At 47.1% G+C, this 23970-nt stretch overlaps 1 protein-coding gene across 3 annotated transcripts in view; it reads right to left on the bottom strand.

Annotated features, from left to right (window-relative positions):
• The window catches only part of PIEZO2 (piezo type mechanosensitive ion channel component 2), a 1161909-nt gene that overhangs the window by 215802 nt on the left and 922137 nt on the right, over positions 1 to 23970 (bottom strand). For all 3 annotated transcript variants that reach the window (XM_085607342.1, XM_085607341.1, XM_085607340.1), the window contains one exon: positions 22827 to 22947. In XM_085607342.1, the coding sequence (XP_085463468.1) occupies positions 22827 to 22947 (121 nt within the window). The remainder of the gene's footprint in view (positions 1 to 22826; positions 22948 to 23970) is intronic.

The following is a 23970-nucleotide window of genomic DNA, read 5'->3' on the forward strand; positions in this document are numbered from 1 at the left end:
GTCTGCAGTAAGAAAAGTTTGCCTAGCACCAGATTGCTGGAATTCTCAGACAGTGGGTTACACAAATATACATACATCTGGAATATTTGTGCAGGGGTGCATCATCCTTCTGGGGGTTATTGGAGTAGTGCATTACATCACAAATGAACCCAGGTTGCAGCAAAAGCAGTCTGCTGTGAGTCACTCTGGAAGGCCACCTGCAGCACTAAGGCAAATGTCAAAATCCCAGTCCTATGAGCTTATATCAAGATCTTACCTCCTAAGCTTCTCATGGGTATTAAGATAAACTTGTCAGCCTTAGGGTGGTCTTCCCCAAACATATTTGTCTTCATCCTCCTATTTTTCCGAATGAATATTTGCTGGCCTTAGGTCTCTGTGCAATTTACCACTGTTAACCAGTGCTAAGTGCTTGTACTTACTCCCTAAAACATGGTAAATTTGGCTTATACCTGATTGGTATATTTAATTTACTTATAAGCCCCTGATAAAGTGGGCTGATAAATTAAATGCTACTAGTGGGCCTGAAGCACTTATTGTGCCGCCCACTTATGTAGCCCATTAAAAGACTCCTCAGGACTACCATTGCAACCTGGTAGATGTTTTTAAACTGCCAATTCAACTTGGCAAAATTGCTTCCTTTCCAAGTCTTAAACTTCCCTTTTATTACATATAGATCACCTCCAGGGTAGGCCCTAGGGAGTCCACAGTGCAGGGTGTATTGTAATTAAAAGGTTGGACATGTACTTTAAAATTTTACATGTCCAAGTAAAAAGTGAAAATCCTTAATTCATTTTTCAGTTCCTCACTTAGTTGCACGATTCTAGTGTTGAAATTAAAATTGAGGTTACCACCAGGTAGCAAGTCAGCTTGTGTGTCTATGGGTTCACCTCGTTAAGTTAGGGTGGAATGACGTCAAGCCAATCAGCTCTGTCCTCCACAGACCTAGCCTCAAAACCAACCAAAGACACAGTATTGGTCAGCTGGCATAAAAATACTTTTTTCCCCCGTCCCTTTTCCAGATCCATGAGGATGGATTCACCTATGGCCCCACGGCAGACTCTGTATGCATAAGATATGTTGAGCGTTTGCTCAAGATCACTCAGGCACATAATAAACTTGTAAATTTCACGTTCTGGCACATACGTGTTCGCCAGAGATGGAATATGTGAATCTCACATTCGTCAGAGTTACAATATGTAAATCTCATGTTCCGGCATACACACGTTCACAGAGATCATGATTTCACAGAAGGTCGCTTGACTCCAGTGGCCTGGAGAGCATGGGACCCACTTCTGGGCATACCCATCCCACTTGCGGTGAAAACGCTTTGTTCGGCCTAAGTTGGAAGGGTATGTCCAGACGTGGGTCTGTGCTCTCCATGCCACTGGAGTCAAGCTATCCTGGCTGATGAGGGGTGAAACCCCAAAACCGGTCCTAGGATGCTTGTTTCCAGTCCAAGGAGGACCTGGCCTGGCAGTTCGGGCTGGACTGTTCCCATTGGGCACAGGGTCAAGACTGATTTGCATATGGCTGGTTTCAAACTGGAATGGCATGGTGAGCAAAAAAACTATGGATTTAGGCTCAGATCTCTGTACTGGGGTGAATGTTTGACATCGTTCTTCATTCTGTCCATCAATTGTTCTTTTTGCATACTAAAGTTAGCCCACTAGGCCTACAATTCTTTAAATGTGAAGTTGGCTTTTCTCACTCTGCTTGCAATAATGTTTCGCCTGCAGGTGCCTTCTGGTGCCTTCTGGTGGCTTCATAAGTAAAAGTTAGGAGGACAATGTATTAGCAATAAAAAGGCTGAGAAATAAATCTTGGCAAGAACAAGTGTAAACGCTTAGAACGTAGATGGTGTACCACCAAATCTCCAGCAGACAAAGAAGTATGTAAGTTGAGATAAAAAAGTTACCACAAGCAGTTTAGGATGGTTCGTAGAGATTACCTCTTGGCTACTACTGATAATACGAGCAGTTCAGTTAAAGAACTCTATAAAACCCTGAATATCTTTTTGAAACCCTGCTCTTGCACCCAGTCTATCTTGGCAACAATTGTATGACTCTTTGGCAGAATTCTTTGAGGATAAAATCAACCTAATTTATAAGAATTTCCCAACAGCCCCAGAAAGTTACATGAACACATGTGACATTAATCAAACCCCCCTAATGTCACCAATTTACTATGCAAATTTGACCTATGAGACTTGGAGCAGGTGTAAAGGATGCTTTCACAGGCCAAATTGGGAGCCCCTTGTGATCCATGTTCCCGTAGGACATGGATCATGGCTAGTTTGAACCTGGTGATTGCCCCAGCTGTAAGGGAACTTTTCAATTTCTTGTTAGCAACAGCAAAGCTTTCAGCAAGCTGGAAATGTGCACAAGTTAAGCCCATTCTTAAGAAATGTTCAGCTAACCCAAAGGCTCTCTCTAACTACTGCCCGATTTCCTTGCTACCAACACTGGTCAACATTTTAGAAGAATATGTCAACTCCCAATTGTCGTCATCTCTGGAAGAACATAAAATCTTAGCGCACTCACACTCAGGTTTCAGAGCATCTCATAGTACAGAAACAGCCTTGGTTGCAGTCTCTGATAACATTAGACAGTCCTTTGACACTGGGACTGTGATTATGCTGGTCCTTCTGGACCTGTCTGCAGCGTTTGATATGGTCTCTCATTCCATTCTAGTTCATAGGCTGTATGAGGCTAGTATATGTGGTAGTGCCTTGCTCAAGGATCTGTCTTGACTCCATTAGGTTCAAAACCTTGAGAATCAGCAAAGAAGTACCACAGGGTTCCTGCCTGAGCTCGCCGCTATTTAACATTTATATGGCGCCTCTAGCACAATTAGTGAGAACAATGGATTTGAGATCGTATCCTACACAGATGATAGGCAATTGCTATCTTCTTTGGACCTGATTCCAAGAAAGTTCAGTCGTAGCTTTCCCACTGTATGCGTAATATTGCAACATAAATGACCAATAATTGTCTTCAGCTGAATGGAGAAAAAACTATCTGAACTTGGCCCTGCTCCTGCTCCCAAACAGGAAGTAAAAAATCTAGGGTTCAAAATCAATCATTCTTTGTCAATGAAATCCCAGGTGGATTCTACCCATGGCACCTGTTATGCCAGAATGCTGCTTTTGAGGAAGAGTTTTCCATGGCTCCCCCCAGATATAGAAAGTTGCTAGTCCAAGCTCTTATTACCAGTCACTTGAACTATGGAAATATACTTCTTGGAGCAGCAAATGGTACCTTAGCATCAAAACTCTGAGTGGTGCAGAATACTGTCGCTCGGTTAATTTGCAATTTTCCTCTCTGTACTTCTATGGCCCTCATTCTAACAGACCTGCATGGGTTGCACATAAAAAAGTATATTTTTCAAGATATGTTGCTTGACACAGAAGGCCTTAATTAAAACCTTGCCAACTTATCTTAACTCCAAGCTTTGCCTGTATCAGCTCTCTCGGTCCTTAAGAACTTCTAACAAGTATTTTCTAAAAATACCTTGCATTTGGCAGTAGATAATTTTCTTATCTGGTATCATTTTTCTGGAATAAACTTCCTGTGTCCATTTGGTTATGTGAGGACCATGCTAAATTCAAATATTGAAAACATGGCGCTTTAATGTTTCTCCCTAATTTTCTGGTGACCATTTATGCCAACCTGCCGTGCTCAATGCCGAGATGCTCCTCTGGGAGTGAGTTGTGTGCGATAACAAGTTTAGATAACATAACATGATAGTCTGAAATGTTATAATAAAATCTCCTTTGCAGCATTTACCACAAATTGTTTTACTCTGAGAATGGCGGTCTTAACCAAGACGCTGCGAATTGGAAGCCTTGTTGTAAAGCATCTGAACACTGTTTTCTCATAGGATAATGGTGGTGTGGTCGAGAAAACACCATCTGAATCTCATGTTTTCCCTATAGCCAGGTGTTCACACAGTTCACTGAAGCAGTAGATAATTTTGGACTTTGAGAGGTTCAGACCTCTCTGCTTCCCTTATTCCTTTCCAAGTGTGGCATTATGCTAACACTTAATCCCTTCTTTGGAATACTTCTACAGACATATCCGCAATACTGACACTTTCCTAGATTGTCCTGATCCTTCTAGAGACCCACGCTTAGAACCATTTCTATCCTAATTTAGAGTTCAGAGTAGATGGTTTCATCTGTCGAAAATTTAATTTGGACTTTTAGCTTGATGATTTTAAGGTTAATTCATGTTTATTGAGGTGAACCAGAGTTTCCTTATGGAACATCACATTTTATTTGCTACTTTCTGTATCCTCATGATTGCGTTTGCTTTATGCCTTTTACTTCGAAATTTGACCTTACCTTTTGTAATTTTGTATCTCTTTGATATTACTATTACTTGCCTATATTCTTGGCTAATTGCGAATTTGTATTAAATCTACTAAATGTTAACCTCTTATTCTTATTTTTCATTGTGTAGCCTGGTTGGTTGCACAAATGTTAATCTGTTCAATTGAATGTTAACTTCCTTTTTGCCTAAATCAGTCAACAGCGGTCTAAAGTGGAAGGAGAAGCGGGAGATGTCCAAAGCTGCTCCAGCAGGGGTGACTTATATGTATAAAAAAGGAAGATTTGGGCCTGGCAAGAGGATTCATTTGCCAGGTCAACATGGCAGTTCAAAAACTGCACACACAGGCTCTGCAATGGCAGGCCTGAGACATGTTTAAAGGGCTAATGAAGTGATAATAAAGTGGCTGGCACACTCAGTGCTGTAGGCCCACTAGTAGCTTTAAATTAACAGGCCTTGGAAACAGGTAGTGCTTATTGTGGATAAGCCAACTGTGCCTTGTTTTAGGGAAAGAGAACAAGCACTTTATCAATGGTCGGCAGTGATAAACTGCCCAAAATCCTAAAGTCAGCAAAACAGAAGGTCAGAGGGTGAAAACATCAGGGGAACCCACACCAAGGATGCCAAGTCTAACAATTACCATTGTTTGGGCAAACAACAAATGTCTGCTTACCATGAAGCTTATCCAGATGGTGTTGGTTAAGCTTTTTATTTGTAGCCACTATGCACCCTGCAACTGCAAATAGGTCTCTTGCACAGTATTCACGTGCAAAATGCTTATCAACAGCAACACACATTTTGATGGTACATGTTGGTGAGATCTACCTTTGTGCACATTCTGTCAACATGGTGCGATGGGGAAATCCTTTACGGACTCCTGACCACACTATTGTACCTCTTTGTGATAATCATTGTTCAACTAGTGGCCCTTCACTGGCTCTCTTTCCCTTACCACATATTGTCCTCCTGGGCCATAACAGATGTGTAGGCAGCATGTTCTTCGAATTACACAATTCATCTTTGCTCCATTGTAAAACCTTTGTTTTGTATCAATGGAGATGAGTGGACTCCTTCAGGGTGTTCCTATACAAACTAAATTCAGATTTGCGCATGTGCAGTTGTTCCCTGAAGCTGCAAGTTTCTGCACCATTACATAGTATACCTCATTAAACCATTTTTTAGATTTACCGAAGTACATTTTGCAATCGCATTCTAAGGTGAGACCTTAATTAACAGAATATGGGAGCCTGTACTTTCAGATGCTTTGCCTGCCTTTTTCATGCCAGTGCACGCCATTGTGATGGGGGAGCAGGGACCACAAACCCCAGGGTGCTACGTGGCATGCACGCCGCCAACACTGATTTTACGTGCCAGGAGGCGCCTAAATCCATGCCGGGGATCCCCGCAGGGCGGGAGCCCATACTTTCAACTGCTGTGCCTGCCTTTTGCATGCCTGTGCCCACCACTGTGACCGGGCGAGCAGGAACCACAATCTCCAGGCTGGTACGTGGTGCGCACACCACCAACGCTCATTCTACGCACCAGGAGGCGGCTAAATCCAGGCCGGGGCTCCCGCAGCACAGGATGAGCACGGATGTGCCCAGGAAAAAGCCTGGGCCTAGGGTGGGCCTATCTGCTCCTGTCCGAGACCGGAGGGGGCTGGACTGGGCCTACCCTCTTGGCTTTGGTTGATCACCCTTCATTTTATCCACGATAACGTCTTGGTGCCTTGATATTCTAAAATCGAGTTTCCTACAGCCCTACCTACAATGACTGAGGCAGAGGAGCAGGTAGGAAGGCTGTTTGCCTTATTTTAAATGTATTGACATTGGCATCATGTATTGTGGTTATAGGGCATTTGCTAGCTGACGGACACTGCATTTTGAACACCTGGGTTACGTTCCCCAGTATAAGGAGGCAACTAGTTATACATTTTGCCTGCTTGTTCGGACCAGAGACTTGTTACTTTAGCACACTGATCTGGGCACAACATGGGGAAGAACAAGGTGACCTTAGCCCCTGGGAGGATCCTGGCAGGTAATACAGCCCTGGTGGTAACCATGGACTCGTTTCTGCAGTGAGCTGCATCAGTGTTGGACAAGGAGATTGAGCTGGTGAACCGACACCTTTCTAGGTCCCCTGTTATCGCTCCATCCCTTATGCTCGCAGATACACAATCGTATTTGGCCAGCGCTGATGATTCTTTAAATAACCCTGGGCTACAAGAGGATGCGCAGGATCTGATCGGGATAAATAGTCAATCAATAGCCCAACAGTTACCCATTTCTCCTGCTATTATGATCAACAATCAGATGATGGGGCGTAGCTGACTGCCGAGCATGGCGGCAGCACAATAAATGAGCTCCGCGCCCGGACCTGCTGAATCCTGCATAATCCTGGCAGTTTCAGCGCCCAACTGACACGAAACCTCCCGAGAAGTGACCCCTGCGGACCGAGTGGGCTCCTGCCCGGAGGAATCGCCTACATATGCTGCCGGGCCCTTCTGAACACCGGAGTGGGCCTGCCTGATGGGTGAGGGCTGCGGAGCTGGAGGCCTGTCCCCGGGGGCGAGTGGCTGTGACGGAGGCCGGGACTAGGGCCGCTGTGGAACTCTGTGCCCCCGCTGTCGCTGAGAGGGCCCCCCCGAGACCGAGGAGGGGGGAGCGAGACCGAGAGGTGAGAGCCGCGGGCTCAGAACTGGCCCGTGGGCCGCGCCTGCCTGCTTTTCCCTGGCTGCTCTGGGAAAGTTTGAGGCCCCGTGCTGCTGGCTACGACATTACTGCCGATCTGTCCTTGGCCATCGGAGACGGAGCGGGTGGTGAAATGCCGCGACTGCCGCTTCTGCTGGCTGCCTGAGACTCTGCAGTGTGGGGTAAGAGTGACTCTGTCTGCAACATCTCGCGGCGCCTAGGGCCCGCTCCGCCGCTTCCCTCCCGGACCGGCGGCTCTGAATATATCTGTGGCCTGGGAATCCCGTATGCGGGTTGGGCCTGTCCCTGGTGCTTTCCACTGACTCCCCCGGACTGACTGGAGCGGATGTACTGTGGAGAGCACCCGGGGGAGTGTTGCCTGCAGCCCCCCATACCGAGTGAGTTGCCTGCGATTCCCCGCTGAATCTGCCCTGCTGATTGGAACCGGAGCGGGGGGAGTGGCGCCGCGACTGCTGCCGCTGCTGGATGCCTGGGACTCTACGGTGCCGGGTAGGGTTATGACTCTCTGCTGCACCTAGGGCCCGCTCCGCCGCTTTTCCTCCGGACCGGCGGCTCTGTATACGCCTGAGGATCTTGGGTCTCTGTGTGCATGCGGGGCCTGTTTCCTGGCGCTTCTCCCTGTTATTCCTTGACTGTCTGCAACAGCGATATTGTGGGGAGCGTCCAGGGGAATTTTGCCTGCAGCCCCTCTGCTTATTCGCAATCACTGGCTGACTGTTACGGGCTGGCCACACAGGTGAGCACTTGCGCGCCGGACTGCCCCCCCCCCTCTCTGCATCGTTTTATCGAACGCTGGATACGACTTGGGACCCTGCGGTTACTGGAGGGCTAGTATACGCCTAGATGAGCTTGGGGGAGACGATCTTGTACAAACCTGGTCCCGCTGTGCTGCCCGGTGTAAAGTGAAAGGTGAGACACTCTGCCTAAGGTCCGAGGCACCCCTCCTCATTTATTGTGGCTCATTGCACATGACTTGACCGCACACAATACCTGCCCCTCCCCGACCACCCATAACAACTGTGTGGGGGATCTCAACAACCTCTGTAGTGATACCTAACAGCCTGCCTGGGCCTGCAGCCCACGCTAGCTCGTCGCACCGCAATGGGCCGCCCCAAGACCAAGGGGACGGACGCTGGCGCTGTTGATTGTCAGCAGATTGATGACTCTACGCCAGCCACGCAGCCGCCTACCGGCGATCCGTCCCCTCTGACACGGGGACCCCCCCGGACAAACTGGACCTTATCCTAAAGGAGGTGTGTGATTCGCGACAGGCCATTGAGAAACAACTTGGGACTTTGACAACTGGGTTCACCCTCCTTAAAGCTGATCACGACAAACTAGCTGCGGTTGTCAAGGATAACAAACATACTTTATTGGAGCTGGCGCCACAACACAAGGAACATGGTGCACAGATTGCACTGCTCCAAAAACAGGTTGCGAGTCTGCAGGAGAGGGCGGATGATGAGGAGGGACGTGCCCGGTGCAACAACATCCGCGTCATAGGCCTGCTAGAGCACTGCGAGGGATCTGACGCTACTAGATTCATGGAACAGTGGTTGAAGGAACACGTGGCCCCGGGGGACCTCTCGGATCTCTTCTGCGTAGAAAGGGCGCACAGGGTGCCGATGGGTAGACCAGTGGCGGGGGCACGCCCCCAACCCCTGATCGTCAAAGTACTGAATTTTAGGGATCGAGACGTCCTGTTACAAAAGGCAAGGGAGCTGTTCCACATACAATATGAGAATCAGCGGATATCCCTGTACCCGGACTACACCGCACTGGTCCAACGCCAACGATCCCACTACCAAGACGTGAAGATCAAACTCAGGGCACTGAATGTTAAATACGCACTACTATTCCCTGCCAAGCTGAAAGTGATCCATGATCACAAGACACAGTTCTTTGAATCCCCGGACAAAGTGGCAGAATGGATCTAAATCATTTTCCCCCCTGGCGGATCTGGGCCCTCTTCACAAACGGTCCCTGCCTCTCCGAAGCCACGGCGAGTTCACAAATCAAAACGCCTCTGGGGGGGGGGCTCACTGCAAAATCCAGGACTCCCGCTCCGGAGCAGGCCTTGCGGGATCAAGCTGAGGCACTGGAAACAGCCTCCAGGTTCAGGAATGAAGCCCACCCAATTCTATCAGACCCCTCAGATGAGGCATCAAACCACTCGGATTCAGGATCTAGTATTAATTGATTTAGCAACATTACACCCCTGACTGCTGATGGTTATTTAGGGCAATGATGGTTTAAGGTCTATGATGGGGTGAGTTGTTTGTTAACCCTGCCCTTTATGTCTTGTACTTAGCAGCACGATGTCATACCTCTAGTACCGAAACTGTGAAATGTGAAGGCAACAATAGTGATCCGGGCTGTGTGAAGCTCGTAACGCTCTAACTTAGCTGACCTGGCTGTAGGCACACCCCCCCCTAAAGCAAAAGCAACACACAATGTTTTTAGTTTGCACTGTTGTGCATGGGGTTTGGACCAGCAAAGTTCAGATAGCTGGCCCGAGTATTGTAGATGGGAGTTCTGTAACCTTTAGACTCTGGCCCGCCACTGGCGCTCACACCGATGCCATGCTGCTCCCACGCTAATGCCCAGGCGTTGCATGGTAATATACCTTAGATATCAATGCAGGATGGCTGCAACGTGATTACCTGGAATGTAAGGGGACTGGGGTCGATCCACAAATGGCACAGAGTACATGCACAGTTGAATAGGTGACGTGCACACATAGTATTTCTACAAGAGTCCCACCTGACTACAGCTGAAGCGACTAAACTCCGCAAAAAATGGAGGGGCCAGATTTTTTCCACGTCATATTCTGAATTTGCGAGGGGTGCGTCCATATGGGTCAGTAATGGGGTCCCCTTCGAGGCGCTGGAACAATGGGTGGACCCATTGGGCAGATATATCTTAGTGAGGGGCACACTGGATGGTGCACAAATTGTCCTCGGCAGCATATATTCGCCCAACTTTGAGCAGTATACATATCTCTTAAGCCTCAATCCGGTACTGGCGCCTTGGGCTGAATGTCCGTGGATACTAGGAGGGGACTATAATGCTGTAATGGACCCCTCTATTGATAGATCTCATCCCCCCCTTGGAGGAGCAAACACGGTCCGACAGGCGGAGGCATTATGCAGCTGGGCCGAGGGCTGGGGCCTGGGAGATGTCTGGCGTTTGAAATACCCCACCAGTAGAGAATATTCATTCTTTTCCCACCCGCACCAACTCCATACCCGCATAGACAGGATCCTCTGCTCCAATCACATTACAACCCTGGTGACACATGCAACATATTTGGGCAAGACTCTTTCTGACCATAACTCATTGGAGGTCTCCCTCAGCTGGGGCAGAATCCCAACTCCAATTCCTACCTGGAAACTATGGCCCTTGATGCTTGAGGACTCAGTCTTCCGGGAGGCACTGGCGACTGGCATAGATAATTACGTTGCTGAGAACACTGGAACTGCATCCACACCTCAGTTGGAGTGGGATGCATTTAAGAGGGTGATCAGGGGGATAGCTATCAGCACCACAGTAGGAACTACATAATAACTTGAAAGAGGTCGAAAATTCTCTAAATAGTCTCGAGCAGGCTGCAGCGACTGACCCCACGAAGGGAACGCTTTTACAAGACACTTGAATAAAACATGCGGAGCAATTAGACACACTTAGGCACGTAGACTATACCGCCTACACGCACACGAAACATGCTGACACGGACAAGGCAGGCCCACTATTAGCACGCATACTCAGGGATTACCCCCAAAATTCCCCGATCCATAGGATTATCATTGGCAGCGGGGACACAGTAAATACGCAACAGGACATAAATGCGGCCTTCTGTGACTACTATCAGGCCTTATATCAGGCACCCCTCCCCCCCCATTGGCAGAAGAGGCCCTCGACGCCTTTTTAGCTAATGTACAGTTCCCACAATTGGACAAATCGGCACAGGATGCTCTCTCTGGCCCTATTACAAGGACCAAAATTAAGGTGGCCATCAGGGCCCTACCCCGGAACAAGGTGCCAGGTTTAGATGGCCTCCCGGCCGAATTCTTTGCCACATTTTCGGACACTCTGGTGCCACAACTAGAGAGACTGTACAATACCGTGCTGTCCTCGGGGTCCCTGCCCCACTCCACTGGGCAGGCACTGGTAGTAGCTCTCCCCAAACCAGGACGTCCGTCGACGGACCTGTCCGGATACAGACCACTGTCCCTACTCACCACCGAATATAAAATATTAAGTAAGGTGCTTGCTGGCCGCCTGCTCCCATTTGTGCATAAGCTAATTCACCCAGACCAATGCGACTTTGTACCAGCATGGTGCACCTCGCTTAACATCAGGAGGTTGTATTATGTCATGACAGCCACCCCCCAGGAGAGAGCTAACGCAGGATGTGTGACCCTAGATTTGAGACATGCATTCGACACGCTCTGATGGGACTATATGTTCCGAGCGCTCGAACAATTTGGTATAACTCCGGACTATCTAAAGTGGGTGAGGCTCTTATACACGAACCTCACAGTGTTGGCCCGCACGGGACGGCACATCTCAAAGGAGTACCCGGCTGGTAAAGGCACCCGCCAGGGATGCCCCCTATCCCCCCTGCTATTTGTGCTAGCCTTGGAGCCCTTAGCCCTTAGGGTACGGCTATCGGCGACGCAACAGGGGATCCGCCTGGGGCAAACGACACACGTAATTTCCACGTATGCGGACGACATTATTCTATACGCTGATGACCTCACCTCTCTCTCACACATCCCGAGCATTTTTGATTCTTTTGCACAGCTCTCGGGCCTTAGAATTAATTACAGTAAGTCTTATGCCTTCTTTTTCCGACAGGGGGATCGTCCAGAGACGGTTCAGTTTGGCCCCCATTCCTTATCTGTTGCCGCACACACTTTTAGATATCTAGGCATACAGATTTACCGATCAGCGCCAGATCTCATTGAGGGTAATCTGGGCAAGGCTATACGTTCGCTCTGTTCCCAGGTCACTTTCTGGTGCTCCCTACCGCTCTCGGTGATGGGCCGAGTAGCAATCTCGAAAATGGTAGTCCTGCCCTGGCTTTTATACTTTTTTACTAATCTACCGGTTGTGATTCCGACCCCGTTGCTCAACTCCCTGAACACTACACTCTCCGCTTTGATCTGGGGTAACGGCCGCCGCAGGGTAGGGCTGACCAACTTACAATTAGACACTGATAAGGGCGGGCTGGGTGCCCCGGACCTCCGGGCATACTGCTACACGAGACAACTGCAATGGCTATCCTATTGGCTGGCAGGGCACAACTTACAGGAAATAGATTTTTCCCCAGCTGATGTAGACCGAGGACGGCTCCATACACTGCTTTTACCGCAGGCTAAGATTCTGACCGATGCCTCGCTGCTCTTGCGCACTGCGCTTACCAATTGGAAAAAAGCCACTCACTACACGCGTAGCTGCCTTACCTACTCTGACACTACACCACTTCTTGGGATCCCCACCCCCACTGACCTTCTCACTAAAAGACGGCTGCTTCCGTGGGTGGAGGATGGTGTGACCACAGTGGGTGACTTATTTGACGACGGCACGCTCATGGACAATGGTAATTTTGTTCGCCGTCAGGGAGTCACGGATGCATTGTACTTATTGCATGCTGCACTCGTGCAATATGTGAAGAAACATTGGGCCCCACACACGGAGAAACCCCCACGCCACGAAATAGTCTTTATGACCTACCTGACGGGAGACGGCCGTCATCTCACCAAGTGGCTTTACAAAGGCATTACCACCCACACTAGAATCCCGCTAACAGACCTACGCAATAAATGGTCCGTAGACCTGGGGACAGACCTGACAGATAAGGACTGGGACAGAGCTTTGGCATACCTTAGGACAATTCCGCGGAATGCCAAATTTAAATTCATCCAGTATATAGTTTTACACAGAGCATATCTAACCCCGCACCGACTGCAATGTATTTTTCCGACCTCACAACACTGTTGTCCTAGATGCAAATTAGAGGACGCTGACTTGTTACATATGCTATGGCAGTGCCCTATGCTTACCCCTTATCGGTCAGAGGTACTGTCCTTGCTTACAGCTGCGGTTGGGATCCCCGTCCCAGACACGCCTGCAGTGTGTCTTTTGGGACTGATACGACACCCTAAGGTGCAGAAAGTGCAACTTCGCTTTGTAGACCTGACTTTTCTCCTGGCTAAGTACTCCCTTACGATGCGGTGGAAATCGTCCGCACCCCCACAGCTTTATGGCTGGCATGGGGAAGTAGTGAGATGGGGTGGAGTGGAGAGTGCTGCTATCTGGCGGGAGGAAACCCGGGCATAGCGAAAAAGAGTCATCTCCCTAGACTGGGACAGTATTCTGGAAGCGTTCAGGGCCTTGGCCCCGCCTCCTGTGCCAGTTTTATCACCTAGCCCCAATTTCCAGTTTCCATGATTATGGAATTCCATTGTTTGTGGATCCTGCACCATAGGGTGCATACATATACTTTGAATGCTTATGTGCAGTTGGGAGTAGATAGGGGAACACCTTGCCATATGCGCTATGAATGGTTGGTGCCAGACGAAGTTGGGGGAGGGAGGGATGGGATAGTTGTATTCATATGTCATACACTTACTGTAGATGATAATGCATGCACACTGTACAGTGATTTCAATGTACTACATTATTGTGTATAACTGCAAAATGCCGTAATTGATGGGTTGGAAACAAAAAAATGTAATAAAATATGTTAAAAAAAAAAAATAAATAAATTTTAAAAAAAATCAGATGATAAAGCACCTTTAAGCCAGGGAAATGCGGCAGTCACCTCCAGCAAGCATCCGGTTAATTTAAAAGCTGCCGGTTGTACCACGCGATGGAGATTAACAGTGGTTGAGCCTGTATGCCTAGGGACAGGCACAAAAAGAAAGACCCAAACAACAGGGGGTAAGGCAAAGAGATCAAGACCTAACCTGACATCTCAAGAGCCACCAACTGCTCAAGCACTGACCAAGGCAGACTTCACAGGCATATTGGAATCTTTTCAAGACTCTACGAAGTCTTTGTTAGACTCCAAATTGGGTCTCTTTATCCATCGATTACCCTCGATCGAGAAGGGTCTATCTGACCTCAAACGCTGTGTACTAACAGGAGGGGTAGGCATTAACCTAGAATCAGGACCATCAATGGCCCCCCCAATCGCCCCATCCTGACAGCCCTGCATTCAAACATCGGGGACCAACTCCAGCAATCAGGGAATCAGGCACCCGCTCGACACCCAGTGTCAACTTCGGGTGTGACCCATGGACATATGGATAGGCAGGCCACGCGGGATCCAACTGCCTTGGAGAGCTATTTACCTAGGGGGCAATCACAGGGGGGAAGGGACCTACCTGTTACTCATCTGCCAGCTGAATCAACTCCCTATGTTGTGATATTGGTGAATGTGCCAACCAAGGAGGACTTCTCTCAATTAAAGAATAAAGTATATACTGGCTTTTGTGCAACACTACTCTAGGAATGAGGGTGGAGAAAAACATTAATATGGTGCAAGGGCTAATTGGATCGGCAACTCCTTTAAGTCTTGTAAAGGCGACTGTGTCATCCTAAATTTTTAATAGATCCCACATGGCGGAAATAATTTTGGTTACAGACTTGCACCCTGCTCCTTTTGCACTCAAGTTTTCCATAATGGCCTTACCTCTTATTTTTTATTATAAACCAGAGTAATCGGGCGCAATTATAGTAATAACGTCAATAGTGTCCCATGTAATGGATTGATGTCATCAAATTTTCCTATCAGGAATGTTTATTTAAATCTGCCTCCTAAATCAACTCACCTGAATCAAATGCCCCAAAGTCGACAAGATCCTGGTTCGCCCTTTATGGAGTTGTCAAACCGTTTTACTCCCTGGCTGCCATGGACGCTTGCGATTGACTAAGTGGACCCACTTTTAAGGATTCAGAGAAATCTAATGAGCAGCAGGATTTTGTAGCACAACGTTATGGGTCTTTGGGTGAATGTGATAAAAACATTATATCCTGGAACATCGCAGGATTAGCCAATATGTTTTCTGACCCATCGTGGATCGCATATGTGAAAAAATTCAGTGTGATATGTTTGCAGGAAACATAGCTGATGGATTGTAGTTTGTTTTTAGAAGGATATAAGTCTTTTTTCGCCCCAGCCTCCCCTTCTCCTGCTGGCAGACCAAAGGGTGGTCTTTCAATTTATATCTCTCTGGCAGTAGAATTCAAGATATTGGTCTTGCCAATATTGAGTTCATGTATACAGTCTTTGGTATTAAGTAAGGGGTCTAACAAATTGGGTCTCATTCATTTTTATAATTCAGCAACATGCTCCAAGGGTGGGTGTAACATCAGTATGTTAGGATCTTTGATAAGGCAACATTGTGATGCTGTTCTCCAAAACCTTAAGATTGCTGGGCATTTTAACATCCGTCCATGTGGAGACCCCAGGGTCTTAAGATTGGCCGATCTGGGTTGTCCATGGGTGAGAGGAATTCACTTTGAATATTCTTTACAGGGGGATATGCTGAACGATCTACTCCATGAATTTTTATTTACTGTCTCTTATGTCTCTGTGTGGCCCCTTTAGCAAGGCCGCTGTCCCATCTTTTAAAGGGAGAGGTGGTGGCTCATTCATTGATTTTATATTAATTTCATCGACTTTACAAGTTTTATGTGCAGGATTCACCATACAAGCTAGCGGCCATAGTGACCACAACCCTTTGTGCGTTGATCTGCGTGGACCCCTACTGTTGCCCAAAGGAGGGGCCGGTCGGAGTGGGACAGTGAGACCAACAGATGGCAAAAGACGGTTAAAGTGGATCCAGATAGCTCCAGATGCACTTCACGAGTCAGTAATAGGTTCATGTGCAAGGGAGTTGGCCATGTGTACCTCACCGTTTACACCCACGGGGGAGGTTATCAGTGGTTTTAAAACCATTTCTGTTAAAGTAGTTGATTTTTTAAGTATCCCGGCCCGACAAACAGTTATTCAGACCACTAGATAGGTTGATTCCTCCTGCTCTCAGGCTGCAAGAAAACCGATTTCGTTGTTCGACTTGGTGCTTAAAGTGGTGGGTTGAGTACTCTTAGATAGGCTGACCAGTTAGGCGGCAGAACACACCAACCAATCAGACGTCCAGTACGGGTTCCGCCCAGGGCGGTCTACCGTGACCCAGTGCCTTAATCTAACCATGATCCTTAATAAATACACAGTCGCCCGTCCTGGCACTATCTATTTAGCATTCTGGATCTGTCTTCTGTGTTTGATCGCGTGAATAGGGTTACACTTTGGCAGTCCATGTTAGATATTGGGGTAGATGGCAGTATTGTTTACTTTTTAGAAGATCTTCACTGTGCAACTAAGGCCCATGTTAGATTCTCGCAGAATTTAAGAGTCTCACGTAACTTCGACATAAGGAGAGGAGTACGTTAGAAGTGTATCATAGCCCCCTTCTTGTTTAACCTATACATCAATGATCTGGATAAAGCCCAATTGAAGACAGGGGTAGATTATCCGCAGGTAGGTCGTCGAAGTCTGCCAGTACTATTATATACAGATGACGCAGTTCTTATATCTAGGACCGCCAGGGGGCTAAAAAATCTCCTTGATGCTTTCTCCGCCTTTATGTTGGATCAGGACCTATCTATAAAATACTCTAAATCATATGTTATGCAGGTGGGTCTTCACCCAAAAAAGTATTTTCAATTTAGGGTAGGTTCTGCTCAGGTTCCGCGTACCGATGTTTTCTCGTGTCTGGGGGTCATAATGAATGAGCAGATGAAAGGGGGCCCTGTAAAACAGAGAAAGAAGGGAGACCTGGTGTGGGTGAATCATGTGGCTATTTTTAATTTTGCCTTGAAACTAGGTAGGAGACCGATCGTGGCGCTTCTAGATCTACCAGGCCAAGAGTGTCACGACGGACCCTTACAGTAGCGAAATATGGGGGCATGGTACCATAGACCACCTACAAGTAGTTGAGAATGCGTTCCTGAAGCGCTTATTAGGCGTCCCTCGTGGTACATCTAATATAGTGGTACATGAAGAATTGGGGGTGCTCTACCTAAGTGATATATTGGCCCTCCGCCCTCTAACTTTCTGGATGAAAATTTGGTTTAATGAAGGATCCTAATTGAGTCAACTGATGTATGTATGTATTTATTTCTTGTTAAGCGCAGCTGTCACCCAAAGGGTATCCTGGCGCTGAGACCCTATCAAACCATCGGAAGGAGTATTTACATTACTCTTGGGAACAGGTAGGTCTTAAGATCCCTTTTGAAGGAGAGCAGATCTTGACTACTCCTCAGTGTCAAAGGCAGGGAGTTCCATACTGTGGCGGCCGTATAACTAAAAGCGCGGCCACCCATCCTTGCTCTAATAATCCTGGGTGTCCTCACCAGGAACGCCGATGAAGATCTCAAAGGTCGGGCAGTTTGATACCATGAGAAAAGATTCTGAAGTGGGATTGGTCCAAGTCCATGCAGCGCTCTAAATACAAGGCATAACGCCTTGAAAGCGATCCTCTGCTGTATCGGCAACCAGTGTAGATCAGCTAAGGCTGCAGAAGAAGAAGCGGAGCGTGGTCGCGACAGAGCCAGTTTCGCAGCCATGTTCTGGATCCTCTGCAACTTAAGGATCAAAGTTTTAGGAGCTCCCAGAAGTAGCGCGTTGCAGTAGTCTAACCTACTGAGAATGGTACTGCGCACTACCTCTGCTCTAGCACCCTGGGGGAGTATTGGTAAAATTTTGCGCAGGGCACGAAGCAGGTCCATACAAGTCGCTGCAGTCTTATTGACTGATACATCCAGCTGTAGACCAGGTTCAAACATCACTCCTAAGTTCCGAGCCGATGTAGCGGCTTCCACAGAGCCCGGAATTGAAGTTGGCCAAAAGTCATCAGGTAAAGCGCGAGGAACACGATCAGGAGAGCAGTGGAGAACCTCCGTTTTTGACCCATTGAATTGAAGCGAGTTAGCTCGCAACCACTCTGCTGTTGCCGACATACAGCGGTGAAAGGTGTCCTTCGAGACCGACTCACTGCCCTCAAATGAAAAAATCAATTGTGTGTCATTGGCATAGTTGATAACCGATATGCCGAATGACTTGATTAGTTCTATGAGCGGTCGGAGATAAAGATTAAACAGGATCGGACTATCCGCCGACCCTTGAGGGACACCCTGATTCACCTGTCGAGTGGCTGATCGAAATGGAGGTAAAGCTACAGCTTGCTGTCTGTTACTGAGATAGGACGTTAACCAACTTAAGGCTAGACCGGTTACTCCCACGCGTTGAAGACGATCCAAGAGAACCGCATGATCAACCGTGTCGAACGCGGCCGACATGTCGAGCAGCACTAAAAAAGCTGACCTGCCCCTGTCGACCCGCGTTCGTAGATCGTCTAACACGGTGACCAATGCGGTTTCAGTGCCGTGGGCCGGTCTAAAGCCAAATTGGGCTGCATCCAGACAGGAATTTATTTCCAGAAAGTTAGACAAGGCTCTCGTGACCCATCTCTCAAGGATTTTTATCACAAATGGTAAAAGCGAGATGGGTCTATAGTTGGCCGAGCATGAAGGATCTAAAGAAGCATTTAATAGTGGAGTTACTATTGCCAACTTTCAACTGTCTGGAACAGTCGCTGTCATCAATGACTGACAGCAGATAGAGTAGAGTGGAGGAAACAACTCATCTTGAAATGCCTTCCAGATCTTATGAGGCATCGGATCAAGTGGTGAACCTGAGGATACTCCGTTGGCCAAAACACCGAATTCCTCTAACGAAAAGATGGGAAAACAAGACAAGTGAAAAGAATCTACCTTGTTGTTGTCCCATACTGGCGCCGAGTAGCAAAAGGATTCCAGGGGGAGAGGTAGTGATGATGCCAGCTGCCCAGGCACTGAAAGTCCACTCAGAATGGTCCTAATTTTCTCCTCAAATGCAAGGGCCAGAGAATCACACAGATCTTGAGAGGTCGGGATAGCTGGGACTGTACAGGATGGATTGGATAAGTTTTTAACCATCTTGAATAGGGTCTGCGATTTATTAGTGGCCTTCCTCAAGGTATCTTCTAAGAACTTTGCTTTAGCACTTCTTAGCTGGGTCTTATATACCTGCAGGGCCACTTTATATGCTACCCTATCCAACTCCTTGTATCCTCTCCTCCAAGTACGCTCAGCCTGTTTACAGCGGATCTTATGCTGTCTGAGATCATCATTAAACCAGGCATTAGCTCCTCTAGGTCTATCCCTCACCCTCCGCAGAGGGGCTAGCTCCTCTAGAGATGTCAGAATTTGCTGACAGAGGGCAGCATAGCTCTTATCCACACTATCCTCCACCAAAAAACCCCTAGGCAGTAAAGTGGGGCGAATCGGCTCTCTAAGAAGACGGGCCCATTGGCGATTAAGTTTAAAGCCACTTGAGTTAGTTGATTTTAACGGAGCAGGCAAAACAATAGACAAATTAATCAATGAATGATCTGTCCAACACTGCTCTAAGACCTCTTTCACTACGACCAATTCCCTCTCGGCAAATACCAAGTCTAGCGTGTGCCCCTTAACATGAGTGGGTACTAAGACCATCTGTATAAGTTGAATGTTAATACACGCTTGACAAAGCTCTCTATAGGCCAGATCTTGAGGGCCACCGGGCCAGAGGTTAAAGTCTCCCAATATTAAAAATTTAGCATGGGAGTTTGAAAGGTCGTAGATCAGATCAACCAGTGCCTGAAGGGAAGTTACGGTCGAGGAGGGAGGTCTATAACATAGCAGCCCTACAATCAAGGTGCCGCCCTGGGCCATGATCGAAAAGCCCATGAGCTCAAACCCTGGCACTTCTTTTACTGCCAGTTCCACAAGGGAGATTGAATCTTTAAAAATGTAACCTACTCCACCTCCCCTACCAGAAACTCGAGGCATGTGTCTTATAAGGTAGCCCGGTGGGCAAGCCCAACCGAGTTCCGGCCCACAGTCCGTCGTGGTCCATGTTTCAGTTACAAATAGTATATCCAGGTGAGAGGATTCTATTAAAAGAGCTATCTCAGTATGATGCTTCACGAAGGAACGAGCATTCAGTAAACCACAGGAGAGAGTCCTGTCAGATGATGAATATAGCCGAAATTGGGCATCGTCCCCCGTACGGAACACTAAGTTATTGCGGTCCTCGCAGTTGTCTACAAGGTTAGTGGCCACGCGGGCACCCGCTCTCGCACCGGGAGCACCCGGGACGCGAACGGGCGCAAACAGGCTTACCTCTGGCGCACCTCCGGCGCGTCTACGGCGCGTCCGCTGCGCGCATCCGCTGCGCGCCTGTCCATACATGCCTATTTATAATATAACGCCGCGCGGGCTTCCGGCTGCTAGAGCCTCTAGCCCCGACCAAGATGGCGCTTACGAGTGGCCCAAGCGTCAGCACCCACCCAAGATGGCGGACGGAGCACCACAACCCCACTAACTAAGTCCCACAAAAATGCGAGTGAGGACACAAATTATAGTGCAGGTAAGCCTAAACTGTGCCCCTGCTTGCTGTCTCAACAAACGCCAGATAATTAACAAAAGCAGCAGCGCGATTTCATACAGCACGATTTAAAATAGTATGCCCAGAAGTATACCAATACTAATAAAAAGCTGTCCAGCAATGCACACGATGGAGAAAAGGTCTGCAAAGCGCTTTCAGAGAGCAGCTTAAGTAAGCTCTCCAATGCGCGGGCTTCCGGCTGCTAGAGCCTCTAGCCCCGACCAAGATGGCACTTACGAGTGGCCCAAGCGTCAGCACCCACCCAAGATGGCGGACGGAGCACCACAACCCCACTAACTAAATCCCGTAAAAATGCGAGTGAGGACACAAATTATAGTGCAAGTAAGCCTAAACTGTGCCCCTGCTTGCTGTCTCAACAAACGCCAGATAATTAACAAAAGCAGCAGCGCGATTTCATACAGCGCGATTTAAAATAGTATGCCCAGAAGTATACCAATACTAATAAAAAGTTGTCCAGCAATGCACACGATGGAGAAAAGGTCTGCAAAGCGCTTTCAGAGAGCAGCTTAAGTAAGCTCTCCAATGCGCGGGCTTCCGGCTGCTAGAGCCTCTAGCCCCGACCAAGATGGCGCATACGAGTGGCCCAAGCGTCAGCACCCACCCAAGATGGCGGACGGAGCACCACAACCCCACTAACTAAATCCCGCAAAAATGCGAGTGAGGACACAAATTATAGTGCAGGTAAGCCTAAACTGTGCCCCTGCTTGCTGTCTCAACAAACGCCAGATAATTAACAAAAGCAGCAGCGCGATTTCATACAGCGCGATTTAAAATAGTATGCCCAGAAGTATACCAATACTAATAAAAAGCTGTCCAGCAATGCACACGATGGAGAAAAGGTCTGCAAAGCGCTTTCAGAGAGCAGCTTAAGTAAGCTCTCCAATGCGCGGGCTTCCGGCTGCTAGAGCCTCTAGCCCCGACCAAGATGGCGCTTACGAGTGGCCCAAGCGTCAGCACCCACCCAAGATGGCGGACGGAGCACCACAACCCCACTAACTAAATCCCGCAAAAATGCGAGTGAGGACACAAATTATAGTGCAGGTAAGCCTAAACTGTGCCCCTGCTTGCTGTCACAACAAACGCCAGATAATTAACAAAAGCAGCAGAGCGATTTCATACAGTGCGATTTAAAATAGTATGCCCAGAAGTATACCAATACTAATAAAAAGCTGTCCAGCAATGCACAAGATGGAGAAAAGGTTCAACTGATATTGAAAGAGTGTATGACCCTTGACCATACCCTTCACATAGCTTGGCTCAGATAAATTAAGAGCAGCTTTGAAAGATTAGGAAGGGCTGAGCTGTACATTAATCCCGAATCGGTAACTAAAAAGGATGCGGGGATGATAAGGGAGTCTTGTAGCAGTTTAAGGAAACTAGAGCGGTAAGAGCTGGAACTGAGAAAACCCAGTGTCTGTAAATTTTTAATGTTGAAAACGACACCACCACCAGAGCCATTTCTCCTGGTGTCTTTTAGTACTTATGAAAGCTTTTTATTGACCAGGTTTCGCCTGGACTTTATTCACTTTTTGTTGGCCGTACGGAGGGGGAGTAGGAGAGGACAGTTGCTAGCACCCTGCGGCTGCGACAATGCGTCTCCACAGGATCTGCTACACTTCATATTATTTTGTACATTTTATGAGGTCCCACGGAAAACCTTTATTGTCTCTATTTTAAAAAGGGTGAATTTTAAGCAGACCCGTCCAGCTCATATCTATTTACAATTGTTGCATGAAGAATGTATTCCCAGTGTTCTTAGTTCCCTAAAATCTGCGGGGAAGGCCAGGGCCTGCCTTGACTAAGTGTTAGTATTGGTCAGGGTTTACTTTTACTCCAGTAATCTATATACATTGGACAAGACCCTGGGACCCATCCTTTTTAAATGTCCTAATTTTTATTCGAGGGTTAAGAGATTATGTATTTAACTTTATACCTCTGGCTTTGAATTATTATAGACCCTTGTGGAATCTAGCTAATTGTATGATGAAATGTGTTACTATTTTATGAATTCTTTTATGTATTGATAACTTTTATGGGTTTAAATGCTGAAACCCAATAAAGTCTATTGATTTGATTTGAATATGTTTTCCATGTGTTTGCATACAAACACAGACACTCCATTTGGACGCTCTTTTAATAGAAATGAACAAATTCACACTAAAAATCGTTACGGTACAGATTTGTTTCTTAACAGGTTGATTCATAAGCAAAATTACTACGTACCTTCACCTGGCCCCTTCCGTCCATTTTCTCTATCTTTCTCTTGATTACTGGATGCGCTTGTCTCTTTGTTTCTTTGTCTGAGAGCAGTCTTGGGATCTGTTATCCACGCCTGATAAACAAACTGAAGGAAGCAAACTCTTTAATTTTTGCCTTTTGTATTACATGCATTTGGAATGACTGAAAATGAATCTCAAACAGTAAAGTGAACAAGATTTTAAAAAATCCCATCTGTAAAGTTGAGCAAACGTTAAAAAAGCACCTTGTAATGGGTAGTAAGCGCTATATAAATACAATTTATACTAAACTATTCCCTCACCCACTGGCAAGTGCTATTTGTACTTGCACTATTTCATTGAACTTGAGAAAGCATTTGGAAAAATCGGAATACAAAATCCCACCTTGTTCTTAAACAAAGCAAAAAGCTGCTTCGAATCATGTGAACTAAAAAAGCATGATACTACGGAGTCAACACATTCCTATATCTACTTCAGCGGACATCAATAATAAACATTCTGCCTCTCCCAAAATGGCCGACACAGACCTGGACAGCTCAACTGTCCAGATGGGTGCTACTTTGTCGGTGGTTACTTTTGCCCACCACAGTTGGCAACTGTCCTTCCCAACTACAGTTAAGGAGCAGCTCTCCAAATCTGGGTGAAAGCTTTCCTGAGTGAAACAACAGTAATTCCTATATTTCTTAGCTATGTTTACAGACAAATGAAATACATTGATTCATTTTAAATAGCAATAAAGGACAAAAGATGTTGCACTTTTGTCTTGTGTGATTTTCATTTCTTGCCAAAAATGAAAATCATTTTAGCGTTAAAGACAAAGGAGTGGTTGGGGAGGGACAAAAATAGTTAATAACAATAGCATGCAGGGATAGCAGGCAACGACAGAAGCACAAAGACATGCATATGAACAATGAAGGAATACACCAAGACAGAAACACACCTGCATCTCGGTAATGCTGGCAGACTCCTGTTAGGATTCGGATGGCGGTATTTTGTTCATTAGTTAGTGGGCACCATTTTTGCCAAAGTGTCCACAGTGGGCCTTCTCTTTCGTTTTAGAAGAAGAAGCGAACTTTGACGTATTATTATTATCTCACGTCAATCAAGTGCTTTGGACACACCAAAAGATT

Source organism: Triturus cristatus, chromosome 5_2, assembly GCF_964204655.1.
Source record: "Triturus cristatus chromosome 5_2, aTriCri1.1, whole genome shotgun sequence".
NCBI classification, from domain to species: domain Eukaryota; kingdom Metazoa; phylum Chordata; class Amphibia; order Caudata; family Salamandridae; genus Triturus; species Triturus cristatus.